The 16,324-nt window shown below is 40.7% G+C and overlaps 1 protein-coding gene across 4 annotated transcripts in view; it reads right to left on the bottom strand.

Moving 5' to 3' along the window:
• nlk2 (nemo-like kinase, type 2) overlaps window positions 1-15,989 on the bottom strand; it is a 119,852-nt gene extending 103,863 nt beyond the window's left edge. For all 4 annotated transcript variants that reach the window (XR_007957934.1, XM_052035598.1, XM_052035595.1 and 1 more), the window contains exon 1: window positions 15,160-15,989. Coding sequence is in view for 3 of the 4 variants with exons in the window: in XM_052035598.1 (XP_051891558.1) it covers window positions 15,160-15,725 (566 nt within the window). In the remaining variant the exon portion in view is untranslated. The remainder of the gene's footprint in view (window positions 1-15,159) is intronic.
• Between the last annotated feature and the right edge of the window lie 335 nt (window positions 15,990-16,324).

Raw genomic sequence — 16,324 nt, 5'->3', positions numbered from 1 at the left:
GTCTACAACTAGGGGATACAAATAAGATAGTCACCAATAAATCCAATAGGGAATACAGCAGGAGGTTAGAGTGTGGAACAAATTATTACAAATAGTTGTTAAGGTGATTAGTACAGACAAGAGAAATTAGATAGGCATAAATAGTTTGTATTAGTGAAGTTAAATACAGAACAAGAGCAGCACAAACCAAGATATCAATGAGCAGTTTGTTCTTATGCTCCCAACTCAGGAATAAATAACTTCGCCAGCACAGCAGGATGCTTTGAAGTGTCCTAACAACAAATGAAATAAAGGTTAAATTTACAAACGTGCAACTAGGGCAATAGTACCTGGGCCGAGCAGAGCTGACTTTTAGTAAGAGACATAAGACTTGCAGGTGCTGGAATCTGGAACAACAAATCGACTGGAGGAACTCAGCGGCTCAAGCAGCATCTGTTGGGGGGGGAAGGAATTGTCAATGTTTTGGGTCAAAACCCAGCATCAGGACTGAGGGGGGAGAGGGGAGCTAGCAAGGAAAAAGTGGAGTGGCAAGACAGAGGTGATGGGTGGTCTGGTGGGGGGAGAAACGAGTGGGGGTTGAAGAATGAGGGGTGGAGTTGGGAGACATGATTGATGGGGGGCAGACAAGGAGGGAGATGGAGCCAGGAAGAGGGATAGGGAAGGTGAAGACGGCTGCTAGAGGGAGATTTTTTAATAACCTTACCTGCCATATACCTTGAGGGTGAGTAGATAGCAAAGAATAAGCAAAATAGACTTTGGGATATCAGAAATCATCAGAAGCACCTTATGATATATACACACCAAAGTTTTTGTTTTGAAAAAGATATCCAAAAATCCATATTGGTTAAACTTCAAAAAGTAGATTTCAATGAGTCTTTGGTAATGTTGAAGGAGCCTCAAGCATCAGGAAATTTTCTAATACTGTATGTCCTTTAAGTACATACTTATGGGTAATGTATCTATCCACTTACAGGAGATGACTTCTAAAGCTTAATACCCATTCCAAGCGCATAAACAACGAGTCTATTGGCTCACATGTAGACTCAAGGTGCAAAAAAGCATTGTATGGTTTTGCATATAAATAGCAAACAAGCCTCTGTACATTGGGATTCAATAGTCTCAAACACCTTCAACTGAAAGTTAATTAAATTCTGGATAAAGCTCCAGAATGATCAGATCTAAATCCAATTTATGGGAGAAATTGTACCCAAAAGATAGTGTTAAAAATACTTACAGGAAAAACAAAATTAGAACAAAGGGTTGAAAGTTGTCCATGCATTCAAAATATTTAGTGGTACTTAGGGTGAAGTCACAAATTAAATCCCTCCATATCCTGGAAAGATACAAGACATGTTTATCATCACCTGCAGGTCAAATTTAAATTTTAGCATCAGATTTTATATAAAACTTGTGTTTATATAGCATCCATCACCACCTTGACAAATCCCAACAAGCATCTAAGCCAATTAATTTTTAAAATTTGATGACCACAGCAGATAACCTGCATACACAAAAAAAATCTCAGACAGCAGAGTACAATTATCAGCATTGTGGTGATATACAAACATAATACAGTTTGTGACAATGAGATTAATGTCAAGTCAAGCAGACACCTATGAAAGTTACCAAAGTGATTAAGTGAACTTAATTGCCAACCTTCACTTCAATCAAGTACAAAAGAATGTAACAATGGAGTAGGCCAATCAGCTCACAATTGCTCTGTCATTCAATTTCAATGCTGGATTTATTTCAGAGCCACTTTCCTGCACCAATTCCATATCCTTCTATTTCTTCATCAAAAAAGCCATCCTACCATCATGAACATACTCAGCAGTAAAGAATTCCAAAACTTCCCTACTTTCTGGGTAAAGAAGTCCTCTCTCATCTCTATTCTGAACAGCCAACTCAGGTTTAAGATGGATTCTTTGATCTGGACCTTGCAACCAAGAAAAACATCCAATACAACTATCTTGAAAAGCACTGCAAAAATTTGTAAGTTTCAAATGGCCAATGGACAGGTGCCAGTCCACCTCTTCACTGGACAGTTGAGAAAAAATGACTGCCGCCTTAGATTTTTTGAGCAGACAAGAATGTCACAAAATTTGAAGCAGCTCATAGCAAGTTTACTTTCCAATCCAATGCAGATCTGTTTCAGGTCTTCCATTAATAGAATTAGTATGCTGGGAAGGTTCAAAATACAGGGTGGGCAGGCAGCTGACCAGTTAGCCAGGAACATAGACAGATGTGTGACCAGGATCAGGAACTGGAGACTGAAGCATGGACAGAACAGTAGCAGTGGGCCAGGGCTCTTACACTCAAGCCCATGTGAGAGCACTGTGGCACATGCACCTTTTATTATGTTTTTGTAAACTTATTTGTTATCTGCAGTTTGGGACTGGAATGTGAGAAAGTACTCTCCCAACTTTATCACAGAGGTGGGGCCTACATTTAAAAAAAATGACTATGCTCACTTTATATCAAAGAATACAAGAAATGGGACCAGGAGCCTACTCCTCGATTCATTAAGATAGTAGATGATTTTTCTCTCTCAACACCATTTTCCTACACTCTCCCTTAGTATTCAGAAATTCATTGATCTCTATTTTGAAAAACATAGAATGACTTGAGCATCCACAGTTCTATGGGGTAGAGAATTCCAGAAGCCCACCAGTCTTTCCCCTCATCTCAGTGCTAAATGGCTTCCTATCACTAAGACTGTGACCTCTAGTTCTAGACTTCAGCCAGGAAAAAGTCCTCCCTGTATCAAGACTTCTGTGACCTTTTGAAGTTCCACACATCTTTCATTCTTCGGAACCAGAAAACACAGCCAACTCATTCCCTCACAAAGCAATCTCAGAACCAGTCTTGTGAATCTTAGCTGCACTACTCTGTTTAGGTCAGGAGGCAAAAACTAGTTTAGATGTGGTGTCACTAAAGGCACTATTTTTATTCATCATTGGGATCTGGGTGTTATCTGTGAAGCCAGCATATACTGCCCCACCTCCAACTGCAACTGTCTAAGATGGCAGTGGTGGTGAGCTGCCATCTTAAACTTCTGCAGTCCTTTTGGAGGTACTCCCACAATGCTGTTGGACTGCAAGATTCAGGATTAAGACCTAGCAACAAAAGAACTGGCAATATATTCCCAAGTCAGGATGGTGCATGAAGGGAGACCTCCAGTTGGTGGCAGTCCATGCTCACTGCCTTTAAGTTGTCTTTTGTGGTAAAGGTCAGGGATTTGGGGTGCTTCTGAAATAGACTGGGCGAGTAACTGCAGTGCATTTTGTAAATGGTACATGCCAGCCATTGCACCCCAGCAGGAGAGAATGAATGTTTAGGTGGTTGATGGGATGCCACCCAAGAAGGCTGTTTTGTCCTGATGGTAGAATGTCTTGAGTTGTTGCAGCTGCATTCATCTAGGCAAGTGGATACCCAGCCTCTCACCTGCTCTTGTAGCCATGCTTATGTGACTGGTCCAGCTGAGTTTCTGGTCAATGACAACCCACAGGATGTGATAGTTGGGTACTCAATGGTAAGGCTTTGAATGTCAAGGGTAGGCAGTAACATTTTTTCTTGTTGTAGATGGTCAATGTCTGCCACTTGTGGCACAAATATTACTTTCACAACATTCAGGTATTTAGTGCAGGAATTTTTCACTATTGATCACACATTCCCATTTCTGACATGGAAGGCCATTGAAGCAGCAGAAGATGGTTGGGCCAAGGACAATACCCCAAGGAACTCCTGCACTGATGTTCAAGGCCTGGGATAGTTGATCCCTGATAACCATAACCATCTTCCTTTGTGCAAGGTACAACTCCAGCCATTGGGGGGCAGGGTTTCCTTTTGACTTCAGTTTTACCAGGTCACCTTGATGCCATGGTTGGCGAAATCTGCCTTAATGTCAAGTTACTCTCACCTCACTTTTTTTTTTGAATTCAGCGCTTTGGTCCAGGTTTGGACTACAGTTGTGATGAGGTCCAGAGCCAAGTGGTCAAAGCTATACTTGAAACCGTAGAAAGCTATCTTTATGCAAATGCACAGATCCTCTTGTAATAACTAATACATTATTTGCCTTCTTCCTTCCTACTCATTCTTCTGAAGTATTAGAATTATCTGTACAAAACTGCAGGTTTCATATTATGCAAATTGATTGCATTCTCATTTAATCTCAAATTTATACTGTATGCACAAGTCTGTCTGGAAAAAACTAAAGTGGTCAGGACCTTAAAAGATGCCCATGTCAATTTAGGAAGGCAGCCAGTTAGCCCCCCAGCATCAAGCAAGATTGAAAGGCAACACCAAGTGTAGGCCCAATCCACTTCTCTCTTCATTCAACAATCCTTCCAATCCCAGAAGTCAATCTGGTGATCTTTTGCTGCACACTTACCACAAGCAAAAACTTCAGTCTTACCAGGGTTCTGTTTTCATGCATCTAGGCATCAAAAGTATATTAACTAAAAGAGTAATAAAATTCTCCACTTTAAAAAAAAATTAAACATTATTCCCTTGCTTTCAGATTTTACAACCATGCACAATAATTGGGAAAAAGCTTGCAAGTCAAGCAAAAATCAAAGAATACCAGCATAATAAGGAACATTCTGAGATGTAGTGAAAGTTTTAAGGTGCTAGTTATGCAAGGTAAAGCCAGACATTCACACTATCCAGATTTTCAATCACCAGGAAAAGGCAAGTAGAACTTCAATGTCTGTGAACACATTTGTCATTTCAGAAGCCTCAAACTCGAGAGAACAATTGAAAATTGTGAACCAAAAAACTGAAATTGCCTTAGTGCTCAAAAAGCACAATGAGCAAGATATTCCAGGGAATGAATAACTTGAAGATCTGCAGATAACTACTGGTAGCTCCTATTGGAAATTGTGTCCTTCAGTTACTGTAAAAGACATCCTAGACTTCGCTGCACGTGCTGTTAAACACAGATGTCTGGGACTTGCTCATTAATTCAGAAAACCAAACTGCCAGAATGCTACTCTCTACTTGGTCAAGTAGCAGAGCTTAGTCTAGTTGGAGGTAACTAGGTTAAACTGAGAAAGATCAGCTCTTAGATCCTGCACTAGGACTGACCTGTCACAGGTTCAGAGATGCCATTAATGAGGGTTGTTGAACAAAGTTTTGAGAAAGAGATTTTTAAAATAAAAACAAGGTGCTGAACCACACAAAGTTATACAGTGAGGTTTAATGAGTCACTGTCATTTTGCTTCACTTTAATATTTAAAGTACTCATGTTTACAATATTAAAAACATTAACTGAGGAAAAAAATGTACACATTAAAAACCTCCAGTGATCTAGCCTTTAGAACTCTCCATGATAATTAACCACACTAATTCCTATTCAACTCAATTTTAAATGACTACCTTTTTTTTTGTAGATCTTTCCTCACTCAAGATTCTCCCAAATTCAAGATCCTGCCAAATTGCATGACAAATTTAATCCATTTGAGATTAACCCTATTGCTGGAACACATTAGTATTCACCCAGAGAGAAAAATCAACCAGTTTTGTCCAATGGCACTCCTAGTACTCACAGTACCAATGACAGAAAACAGGACAAGGTATTGCAAGCAGATTTGAGGGGCTAGAAAAGATTAAAAAGGACGTCAAAAGGTAGTAATCTCAGGATTACTGAGAGTGTCATGTGTTAACAAGTACAGAAATAAGAGGACAGAGCAAATGCGTGGCTGGTGGGATAATGCACAAGACAAGGCATTAGATTTTTGAGGCATCAAGACAGATTTTAGAGTAGGAGAACATCTACGTATCAGAGAAGTTACACAGCTCAGGACAATCCTCAGAGGAGTTTTGTTAGTGCTATTTGAGAATCTGGCAGGGGGAAATGGGAACCTCAAAGGGAATCAGGAAGGAGAACAAAGTAGGAAAAGGAAGATAAAAATAGTAACCAAAATAAATAGGCAGACAAAGCAACTTAGCAAGTGGTTAAAGTATAAACAAATGTTAAAAGTATTAGGCCATTTAGGACTAATAAAAGATGGGATTAATGTAATGTCTATGACTCTGCGACTATAACCAGGACGAGGAGAAATCTTTTCACTCAGAGGGTGATGAATCTCTGGAATTTTCTTGCCCAGCAAGGCTGTGGAGGCTTGAACAATATCCATTCAAAAAATTGACAGATTTCTTGATCAGAATCAGATTATCACTGACGTATGACATGAAATTTGTTTTGCAGTAGTAGTACAGTGCAAAGACATTACAAATTTTAAAAAAAGTGCAAACAAACAAATAATGAGGTAGTGTTCATGGGTTCATGGATCATTCAGAAATCTGATGGTAGAGTGGAAGAAGCTGTTCCTGAATCATTGAGCATGGGTCTTCACACTCCTGTACCTCCTCCCTGATGGTAGTAACGAGAAGAGGACTTGTCCCAGATGGTGAGGGTCCTTAAATGATGGATGCTGCCTTCTCAGAGGCACTCTCCCTTGAAGTTGTTCTCAATGGTGGGGAGGGTTGTGCCTGTAATGGAGATGGCAGAGTCTACAAACCTCTGCAGCTTCTTTGGATCCTGTGCATTGGAGCCTCCATACCAGGCAGTGATGCAACGAGAATGCTCTCCACCATACATCTATAGAAATCTGTAAGAGTCTTTGGTGACATACCAAATCTCCTCAAACTCCTAATGAAGTAGAGCTGCTGGTGTGCCTTCTTCATGATTGCATCAATGTGTTGGGCCCAGGATAGAGCCTCTGAAATGTTGACACCCAAGAACTTGAAGCTGCTCACCCTTCCCACCACTGTCCCTTCAATGAGGACTGGTGTGTGTTCTCCCAACTTCCCCTTCTTGAAGTCCACAATCAGATCTTTGGTCTTGCTGACGCTGAGTGCAAGGTTGTTGTTGCAACATCACTCAACCAGCTGATCTCACTCCCATAAGGATCCTCATCGTCATCTGAGATTCTACCAACAGTGGTGTCATCAGCAAATTTATTGATGCTGTTTGAACTGTGCTTAGCCATGCAGTCATGAGTGTAGAGAGAGTAGAACAGTTGGTTAAGCACATATATTTGAGGTGCGCCTGTGTTGATAATCAGCGAGGAGATGTTATTGCTGATTCACACTGACTACGGTCTCCTTACAAGGAAGTCAAGGATCCAGTTGCAGAGGTAGGTACAGAGGGTCAGGTTTTGAAACTTGGTTATTTGTACTGAGGGAATGATGGCATTGAATGCCGAGCTGTAATCTATAAACAGTAGCCTGACGTATGTCTTGCAGTTGTCTTAGGTGCTCCAAAGCAGACTGAAGAGCCAGTGAGATTGTGTCTGCTGTAGACCTGTGGTGGTGGTATTATGGGAATCAAGGAATATGGGGAAAGTGCAGGAAATGTGATGGAGTTACAAGATGAATAGCAGAGAAGGCTGGAAAGAGCAGATAGCTCACCCCTCCTCCTAATTCTTGGCAAGTTGTTTCCACATTCTTATGAACTACCTAACTTCACCAAAGGAATATTTTCACCATAAGGACTGCAGCTCTTCAGAAAGACAGCTCACTAGCATCTTCAAAGGATCAATAAACGCTGGCATATGCTTAAAATACTGGCCTTGCCTGCAAAATTGCATTCCAAAAATAAAGCCTGCTAGAACTTCAATAAAACTCATACTGATCATGTGATATATTCAAATGCTGCTCAATTTACAAAAAACCTAGCAATATAAATTACCCAAATGAATGAAAGAATACTGAGAAATACTAGTACTACTACTTAATGCAATTTGTGGTGTGAATGGTCTTTGTTTACCACACAAGTGCCACTTAACAAAATGCAAAAATTCTTAAGCATTTTCTAATAAAAACATGACCCACTGAGGGCAACATGACCACTGACTACAAGTGCAGGGTATCACATTTGTCCTGCAACTACAGAGATCCACCAGGCTTCTACTTTCCCATAAGTGAATTGAGATAAACATTTCACAAGATCCCGCATGCTTTCAGAGAGATGGGCCCTCCCAGTCAGATCTTTCCTGCACAGGTCAGAGTGCCACTCCCAAATGCTGCCCTTGAAACGGCTGCAATGAGGATGAGATAATCATTCACATTTTTGTGGACTATGTGGTTGCAAAGGTGGTCTGGAAAAGGATGCATGGGTGCTTGTCAGTGTTCATCCCGAGAAGCTACATAATAGAGAACCTGCCATCTACAGGCTTTTCCCAAGGATGCATATGGAGAAAAACATCAAATGCTGCTGAAAGATCATCAACTCCATGAAAGACACTTCGGTTGCCCGAAATTTTATGGCTTTCCAGTACAATGAGATGTCCGTAAATGAATGCTGCCGCCTGGCACATTCTAGGCCGCAGGAGTTAAAGGACCCACTGAAGCTTGGTGCAGTCAACACAAAGACTTTGTAGGGAAAGACTGCAATCCAAGGTCTTGCAGGTACTGGGCTGGGTCCTGTGTAACAGCCCTTCAAACACTTGAAGGTACTTTGTTCAAAGAGGCCAAGTGAGTGGCACTGGTGCTTTGCACATAATGCATTAACTAGATGACACTACAAATGTAGAGACCTGACAACACTGAATGTATAGACTAGACAACACTATGAAAGTAAAGAAACCCATATACATGAAATATAAAACAGTATGTATTTTTAAGAATAAAGCTTACTTTTGAAATAAAAACATTTCACTACTTCATTGTCATGTAGTGTTTCAATGTTTGTATTCAGTTAAACATACATACACATCTTCATCTACAAAACAGTAGTTGGAGCTGCTAAAATTCCTCTTTCCTTCCATCCCAACTAATCCACATTGTTCCATTCATCAACAAGATTACTCAGCTCCATAATTACCCATATACCAGCTCAAAGTTCACACGCCTCCCTCAAGTATGAGAACAATCAAAAAGCATCCCTAACAACTACCACAGTATGCACAGAAACAAATTACACACATCTACTTCTGGAGATTCTCGGCAGCATGGTTTTAAGGCTTCTGATACCAAACTCAAGAACCAGCCTACTTAAAAACAAAATAGTGTTACGGTAGGAATCTGAAAATATTCAGTTTAGGAGGCATTTGTGGATTTTAAACTTGAGTCTGTGCCTAAATCTACTTGCATCAATAAGTTGAAAGCATGTTCAATTTATAGGATTCCAAATTTTAGTTCAAACATTAAAAAAATTGAAAATAAAAACATTTCTTAAAGACTAGTATATTATAGATGTCACGTTAAAACCCAATTATTATTGCTGTACTCAAGTGTTGGTATACACCAGAGAACAGGAAAAGATTTTACAGCATTGAGCCCACGTGCTTTACTATCACTCAACAGGAAAATAAGATTTTAAATGGGAAATAACATGAAAATTGTGATAGAATATTCAGGATAGAGCAATAAGTTCATTACAGCACAACCAAAAAAACCTCAAATTAAAGGCAAGTTAATGTCTTAAATCAAAAAAATCAAAGTTAACAAAATAGTCAACTTTTCTTCTCTTCTGTAGTCAAATAACTCAGTAGATGAAAACACTAATAAATTAGTCTTGCGGCACAGGAGGCCATTTGACCCACATTCTTCCCATCAGTACTACAAACATTTTCTTTCACGTTTAACCTAATTCTATCGGCTATGCTTACATGATCTTTGTTGGCAGTGGACTCCAGATGTTTACTCCTGCATAAAGTCTCATCGCACTCTGATTTTTCTGCCAGTTATTTTGATTACTGTTTTACCAATGAGTGCAATTACTTTTTTTTTAAAAATCGAAGTTACAAGTAAATTTAACAGCTCTGTCAGTTCTCCCCTTGAACCACTTGCTCAAGAGGAGAACAAACCCAACTTCTCTATTCTCACAACACATGCCCCACATCCTGGTAAATTTTCTCATCACGGCATTGGCATCCTTCTAGAATAGGAAAACAAATCAGCCAAAGATCAAACCACAGGAGTTGAGTTTTCCATAACCATCTTCTTTTACACTCATCCCTCTATGACCAGAGGTTGTAACAATGTTGAAAGTGATAAATAAACCCAAGGACTGATATGCAAATGTTTTAAAAACCAACATTCCACCACCTTAAAAATTGTGAACCCAACCTTGTTCACCAAATCATTGAACCTTCTCCCAAAACACATTATTTCATACTATTTTAAACCATCCTTCTGCATTCACTTCCAAGCTCTGCAATTCATTTTGTGAACTTTTCATCCCTCAACACCTCCAAGATGTAAAGTTCTAAACGAGTCCTTAAGTCACTGTAAAAAGCTCATGCAGTTGTCAAAATGTAATAGTACTATGACAGTTGCTCTACAAAGCCACGAGCATAAAAGTATAAAGAATTTTGCTTAACCACGAAGATTCATTCTAGACCATTAATTCAATTTGAAATTATGTTTAAACTTAAAAATATTAAACATTGAAATGTGGCACTAGTGTCTTGTATTCTTAATGTGAGGTTTTAATTTTCTTCTAAACTTCATTTCATTTAGCTCATACAGTTTCATTAGTTACTAAGGAATCAATTTACATGAGGAAAAGTGAACTACTGAACAGCTGACAGTAGAAAGTATTTTTGACAAGTTTCCATCATAAAAGATTACAAGAATTTATACGCTTTTGAAGAAAATAACTAGGTCCAAATTTTAAGAAACTGTATGGAAGAGAACCTAAAAAAAGGATACGTACAGACTAAAATTTTCCAAAATTTGTAATGGAAAATTAGGCCACAAAGCAAAGCAAATTAAACTTCTAAAAAATTGATAAAATGTAGGTCAGTTAGTCTTCAGTCAGTGTGGTTAAAGAACTAGAACCTACAATGTAGAATGAAATAAATATAGATTGCACTGGATGAGATTTTTAGAAATATTTAAACTATTAGGAGGAAGGAAATGCAATAAGTGTAGCTTATATAAATTTTTATAAGCCCTCAAGACAAGGATCAAATAAAAGCAAGTCTGAATGGAAAAATGCAGCCAATGGTGTTCCACAGAAATCTGCAATGGTACAAATTATTAACTATTGGGAAATACCAATAGCATCAATTTGGGTAAATGGGAATTTGTTATGAAAATTGCAAAATAAGCAGATGAACACAGTTTGGCTAAAAAAGTAACATACCTTATAAATTATACTCGCCCTTTGTGTATTCTAAAATCAACAATTACATTTTTAAGTCCAGGGGCTTCCCAGGTTACAAATGACCCAAGTTAGGGAAATCCAACTTTATGTAAATTCTCCCATTTTTAAAGCATCTTTAAATAATAAAGTATCATGTTATTCATTAATAGCTGGATACAGCATACATTCCATTAGTTTAGTTATCGGTAATTATTCAATGAAATAAAATAATCAAAGTGTAGGTAGAGGGATATGATATGGCTTGCTGTAGAAAATGGAAGTTTCTGACTTGTGGAGAAATCAGCTTAAATTGGTTTATTATTGTCACATGTATAGAAGTACAGTGAAAAACTTGTTTTGCATGCCATCCATACAGATCGTTTCATTACAACAGTGCATTGAGGTAGTACAAGGGAAAGCAACAACTGAATACAGAATAAAGTGTTAGTTACAGAGAAAGTGCAGTGCAGGCAGCCAATAAGGTGCAAGGCCACAACAAGGTAGATTGTGAGGTCAAAAGTCCATCTTATCATACGAGGGGACCATTCAAGATTCCTATAATTGTGGGATCAGGAACAAAATCCTTATGTAACCCAGGTTCTGCCTATATAGGCGAATACAATAGCCGTTTTGCACCTCAACACCTACAAACAATTAGGTAGATCGATTAATCTGCTCTGATGTACACTAAATGATAAATATTTGGATGGATAATTCTCTTCAATGTACTAAGTAATCCTTTACATCAAATCGAGCAGGGAGACAGTTTAACACATCTTAAAAATGTACCATCAACATAGTACTTCAAAGCATTAACCTACATTACATGCCCTGGTCCTGGAATGGAATCCATGGGCAAATATGCTAATGATGAACCTAATACTTAGCTCATTTTGGAATTTGGAAAATAGTGACAATGGGAATTTTTATGAACAAGCGCTAATAAGGTGAAAAGCAAATATACAAGGTCACAAAAAAAGGCAAACAATCACAAATGATTGATTTTGAACTTTTACAAGGTCTCAGGCACATTAGAGAAACAAAGGACTGCAGATGCTGGAATACCTAGATGAAAAACACTATGATGCTGGAGGAACTCAGCAGGGCAGGCAGCATCCGTGGCCCATCCCCCTCCATCACAGATATGCCAGTCCTCGGCCTCCTCCACTGCCAGGAGAAGTCCAAACGCAAACTGGAGGAACAGCACCTCATTTTCCATCTTGGAACCTTGCAGCCTAACAGCACGAACAGTGAATTCTCCCACTAAGTAATCCCCACAACCACCCCCCACATCCCCTCCAACCATGCCACCTCTTCCCTTTCCTGGCCTTTTTTTTTCTACCCTTTTTTCCTCCTTAACTTTGACCCATCCCCTAGTGGATCTGCTCTCCCCTCCTCCCTGCACTTGCCTATCACCATCTCTTACCTGCATCTACCTATCACCACCTTGTGCCTACCCTGCCTCCCCTCTTTAGTCCACCTATCACTGCTCTTTTCAGGCCACGTTCATAGATTGAATCCAAATGCATTTGGAAAAACAAAATTCACTCAGTTCACAAACATATTGCCAGCACGTGTTTGTTGCCAGTTATGCAGAAAAGTATGTGCATTTTCCTCAGTAGCAGACCACAGATGTAAAGTGAACTAAGGAAAGCACTGACTGCAAATGTCCACAATGGAAAAATGAAAGATTATTCCCACTATTTGGTAAGGACAGATAAACTGAGGGGCCACAAATCTATCACCAAAAGTTACATAGGTGGTTTAAAAAAAGTCCTTCATGGGGATAGCGAGAACATGCAATCCTTGGCCACAAAAAACTTGTAATAGCATGCAATACTACATCTCAGAAATAGACAATTTGGCAAATGAATCCCATGTCAGACTGCCCATTTGAGATGTAACATTGAATTTCTTCCCTCATGGAATGGACTCATACATAATTTCACAATTGCTAGAAGCCCATGAGTTTCATTCAAATGAAAGAAAGGTCATCTTAAAAGTTACAATAAGTGCCTCTTAACCTAGTCATAACTGTGCTCAAAATTTGCACTTTATAGCTGAGTCTCAGCTAAGATTAATATGGAGACCAGATTCCACCGCCGTGCATCCCATCTCACATGGCTTGGTATCATACTGTTACGCATCATGATCTAGAAAGCCCCAAGTTAAAATATACAAGGATTAGCAAAAGTAAAACTGTCCCATTAGATACATAAAACCCAACCTTACTTTTAAGTTTCACTAATAAAGTGCTTATATATTGAAGAACTTTATCCATTTAGATAGGGAATGCATTATTAAATAAAAATTGCACAACAATGACTTTGCTGATATTCCCAAAATAATAAAAGGTGTGATTATACAATCATAAACAGTTTAAATTCAGCAAATATTTGCACGAGGTGGAATTTCACTGTCTCATAGCAAGGCCACAACTTTCAATTGCAGCACTAAGGTCTTAGATTTTTCAAAATAAAAATCAAATGCAATTCAATGTCATTGGTGGAGCATCCAACGGACATCCTTAGAAAACTTCCTGCCTTACTACCACTCTTATTCAAATTCCTCTTAGTGCTCATTTTACAATTTAAGACTTCGCTCAAATGTACATTTTCACACATGCGCAATTTGCAAGGATTAAGGTCAGAGAGTAAATGATAAAATGTTATTTTGATTGCCCAACTAGAAGTTATAAACTGAATTGAGCTGTAAACTAAATTCCTTGACCGAACATTGTCGCTGTCTCACAAAAGCCAAATAAAAAGTTTTCCGATAAATGATGTCGCCTTCACGCAAATTACTCGGTAATATTTAAAAGTAAAAGAAAACAAAGTCATAAACAGAAGTAGGATTTCGCGATCAGGGATCCTAAATTCCCAATATAGACCAGATATGCAATTTGACTCAGGATTATTGAACTGAAATACTGCTTTTTTGCTTTTCAGCTATCAATTACCTTGCATTTCAAGACTGCCGAAGTGTCACGCCTCAGAAATTTGCTAACGACCTGCAACACCGCCGCGATTATGAAACTCTACAAAAATTTCTACACGGCGCTAAATCTTTGGAAACCGAATTCATGTGATCAGCTGAAATACACCAATGAAAACAAACATGCATAATTGTTACTTTACGGAAAGGCAAGTCAAAAATTTACAGGCCTCAAGTAATTTCAACTTAATACACAAATTGAAACCAAAGAGGGTCACAAATGTAGAATGAAAACTCTTTCCAACCCAGACAGGCTTGGAAGTAATTCCACCAATAGCTCTATATTGTTCACTAAAAAGTACAATGTTTAAAACCCAAGTGCGGTATCTCACTCTTGCCCACAAAACATTGCGTAACGCACGACAACAAAACTTAAAATTCCGAAATCAATTTCTCGTAGCCCAATGCTATACATAGCCACATGCTTCAAGACAGAAGGTAAAAATATTAATTTAATCTCCTCTGCATTTTCGATTGTTGTAGAAGGAGGATTTATACAACTAGCAAGAGCTACCAAATTTCCTTCGGGCTATATCGCAACTTGAGTCACATTGATTTGGGCCACTTGTGTTTTTAGTAGAACAGTGAAACGCAACACAAAATCTCACGTTTTATTACTTAGAAGTCAAGACCTCTTGCAATGATCAATTATCCCTTTAAACTCCGAATAGAAACATCCAACCATGCTTCATCTCTCAATGAACTCTAGGCTTGGATAAGAGGCTAGAGAAGCAAGACCACTAGATCCAGTCCCGTTTAAAAAGGCTGTGGTAAACTAATTTTAATACATCCAGCAATGCACTTTGAAACTATGACCAGCCCCGCCACGCCAATTACACCATTCGAGCTCACCTAATGCAGTATAACAAAAATGATCTAAAACTAGTAAGTGCCAAGAGATCTGAATATACAAAAGTTAACAAATGCCGGTTGGAAATGCAAACATACAATAGAATTGGTACAGAGCACCTGCGAGGATTTACAGCGCTGGTGGAATATCCGAAAACGACCTGCTGTGCAAACTCTTAGCAACAGATCCAGGATTGTGCCAACTCTCGCCTCGTACCTACCAGACTACTCCGAAGGCTCCATATCCGATGGGTCTGTCGGGCTCGATGTCCAGCTGATGTGCCTTGGCGGCGGCGGCAGCGGCGTGAATCTGCACCGTGGCGGCGGCGGCGGCGGGCGCCGGGGACGGGAAATACGGCGCCTGAGCCGGGTTCAGCATCGCCGCTGCCGCCGCCGCCGCCGCGGCAGCAGCAGCAGCGGCGGCGGCAGCGGACGAGGACGACGAGGACGACGACGACGAGGCGGCGGCGGAGGCCGGGTGGTGGTGATGCTGGACCGGGTGTACCGCTGTACCGATGCCGCCCCCTCCTCCTCCACCACCGGCAACACCACCAGTGGCTCCGGGATGTAGATGATGGTGGGGATGCGACTGAGGAGGAGGCGGCGGCGGCTGCTGCTGCTGGTTGTTGTGGTGATGGTGGTGGTGGTTGTTGTGATGATGGTGGTGATGGTGGTGATGATGGTGGTGGGCGGCCCCGGCGCCGTTATAAGCCATCAGCTTGGCGACGCTCTGGCGCTGCTGGCCCGCCGCCGCCGCCACCGCCGTGCTGGTGCCGCACAGCGCCATGACCAACGGACGCGGCGCGCGCCCGGCTCGCGCCCCCCCCGGCCCCGGCCCCGCCTCGGCCGCACTGCCCTCGCTCCGTGCCGACCCGCCGCTTCCTCCTCTACACCATTTTCCAGCAAATTCCACCTCCTCCTCCTCGCCGCTCTTCCTCGGGAAACCCCTTTAATCCGACTCCCCTCTCAAAGGATAGAATTACGGAGCACTTTCACCTCATACATGAGGTAAATTTAGGAAAGTTTTTAAATCCAACATCCATAAATAATCGGTTTCTTTCCCCCACCCCTTTTAAAACCCCCCCACCCACCCGCCCCCCAAACTACCAACAGCAGCGAAACTAAACACGGAACCTTCGAGCGGCCGGCAGTCCCACCCCCCGCCGATTGCTCCCTCCCCTCCCGCTCGGCAGCCGGGCCGCGCGCATCCTAACGTGACAGTCGGAAACGCAGCCACCAACCCGCCCTTAAGACACACCGGCGGCCTCTATTGGCCGACTCTGAGCCCGATTGATGGACCACCCGCCCAATAGAGATGGACGCTCCCTGGACGTCCAGGTACCTAAACGTGCTGCAAGGGCGGGGTGCCCGCTTCAGTTTTTTTAA

The sequence above is a fragment of the Pristis pectinata genome, chromosome 21 (genome assembly GCF_009764475.1).
Source record: "Pristis pectinata isolate sPriPec2 chromosome 21, sPriPec2.1.pri, whole genome shotgun sequence".
Taxonomy (NCBI): domain Eukaryota; kingdom Metazoa; phylum Chordata; class Chondrichthyes; order Rhinopristiformes; family Pristidae; genus Pristis; species Pristis pectinata.
Note: the sequence above shows the minus strand (reverse complement) of the source record. Positions and strands in the feature narration are given on the sequence as shown.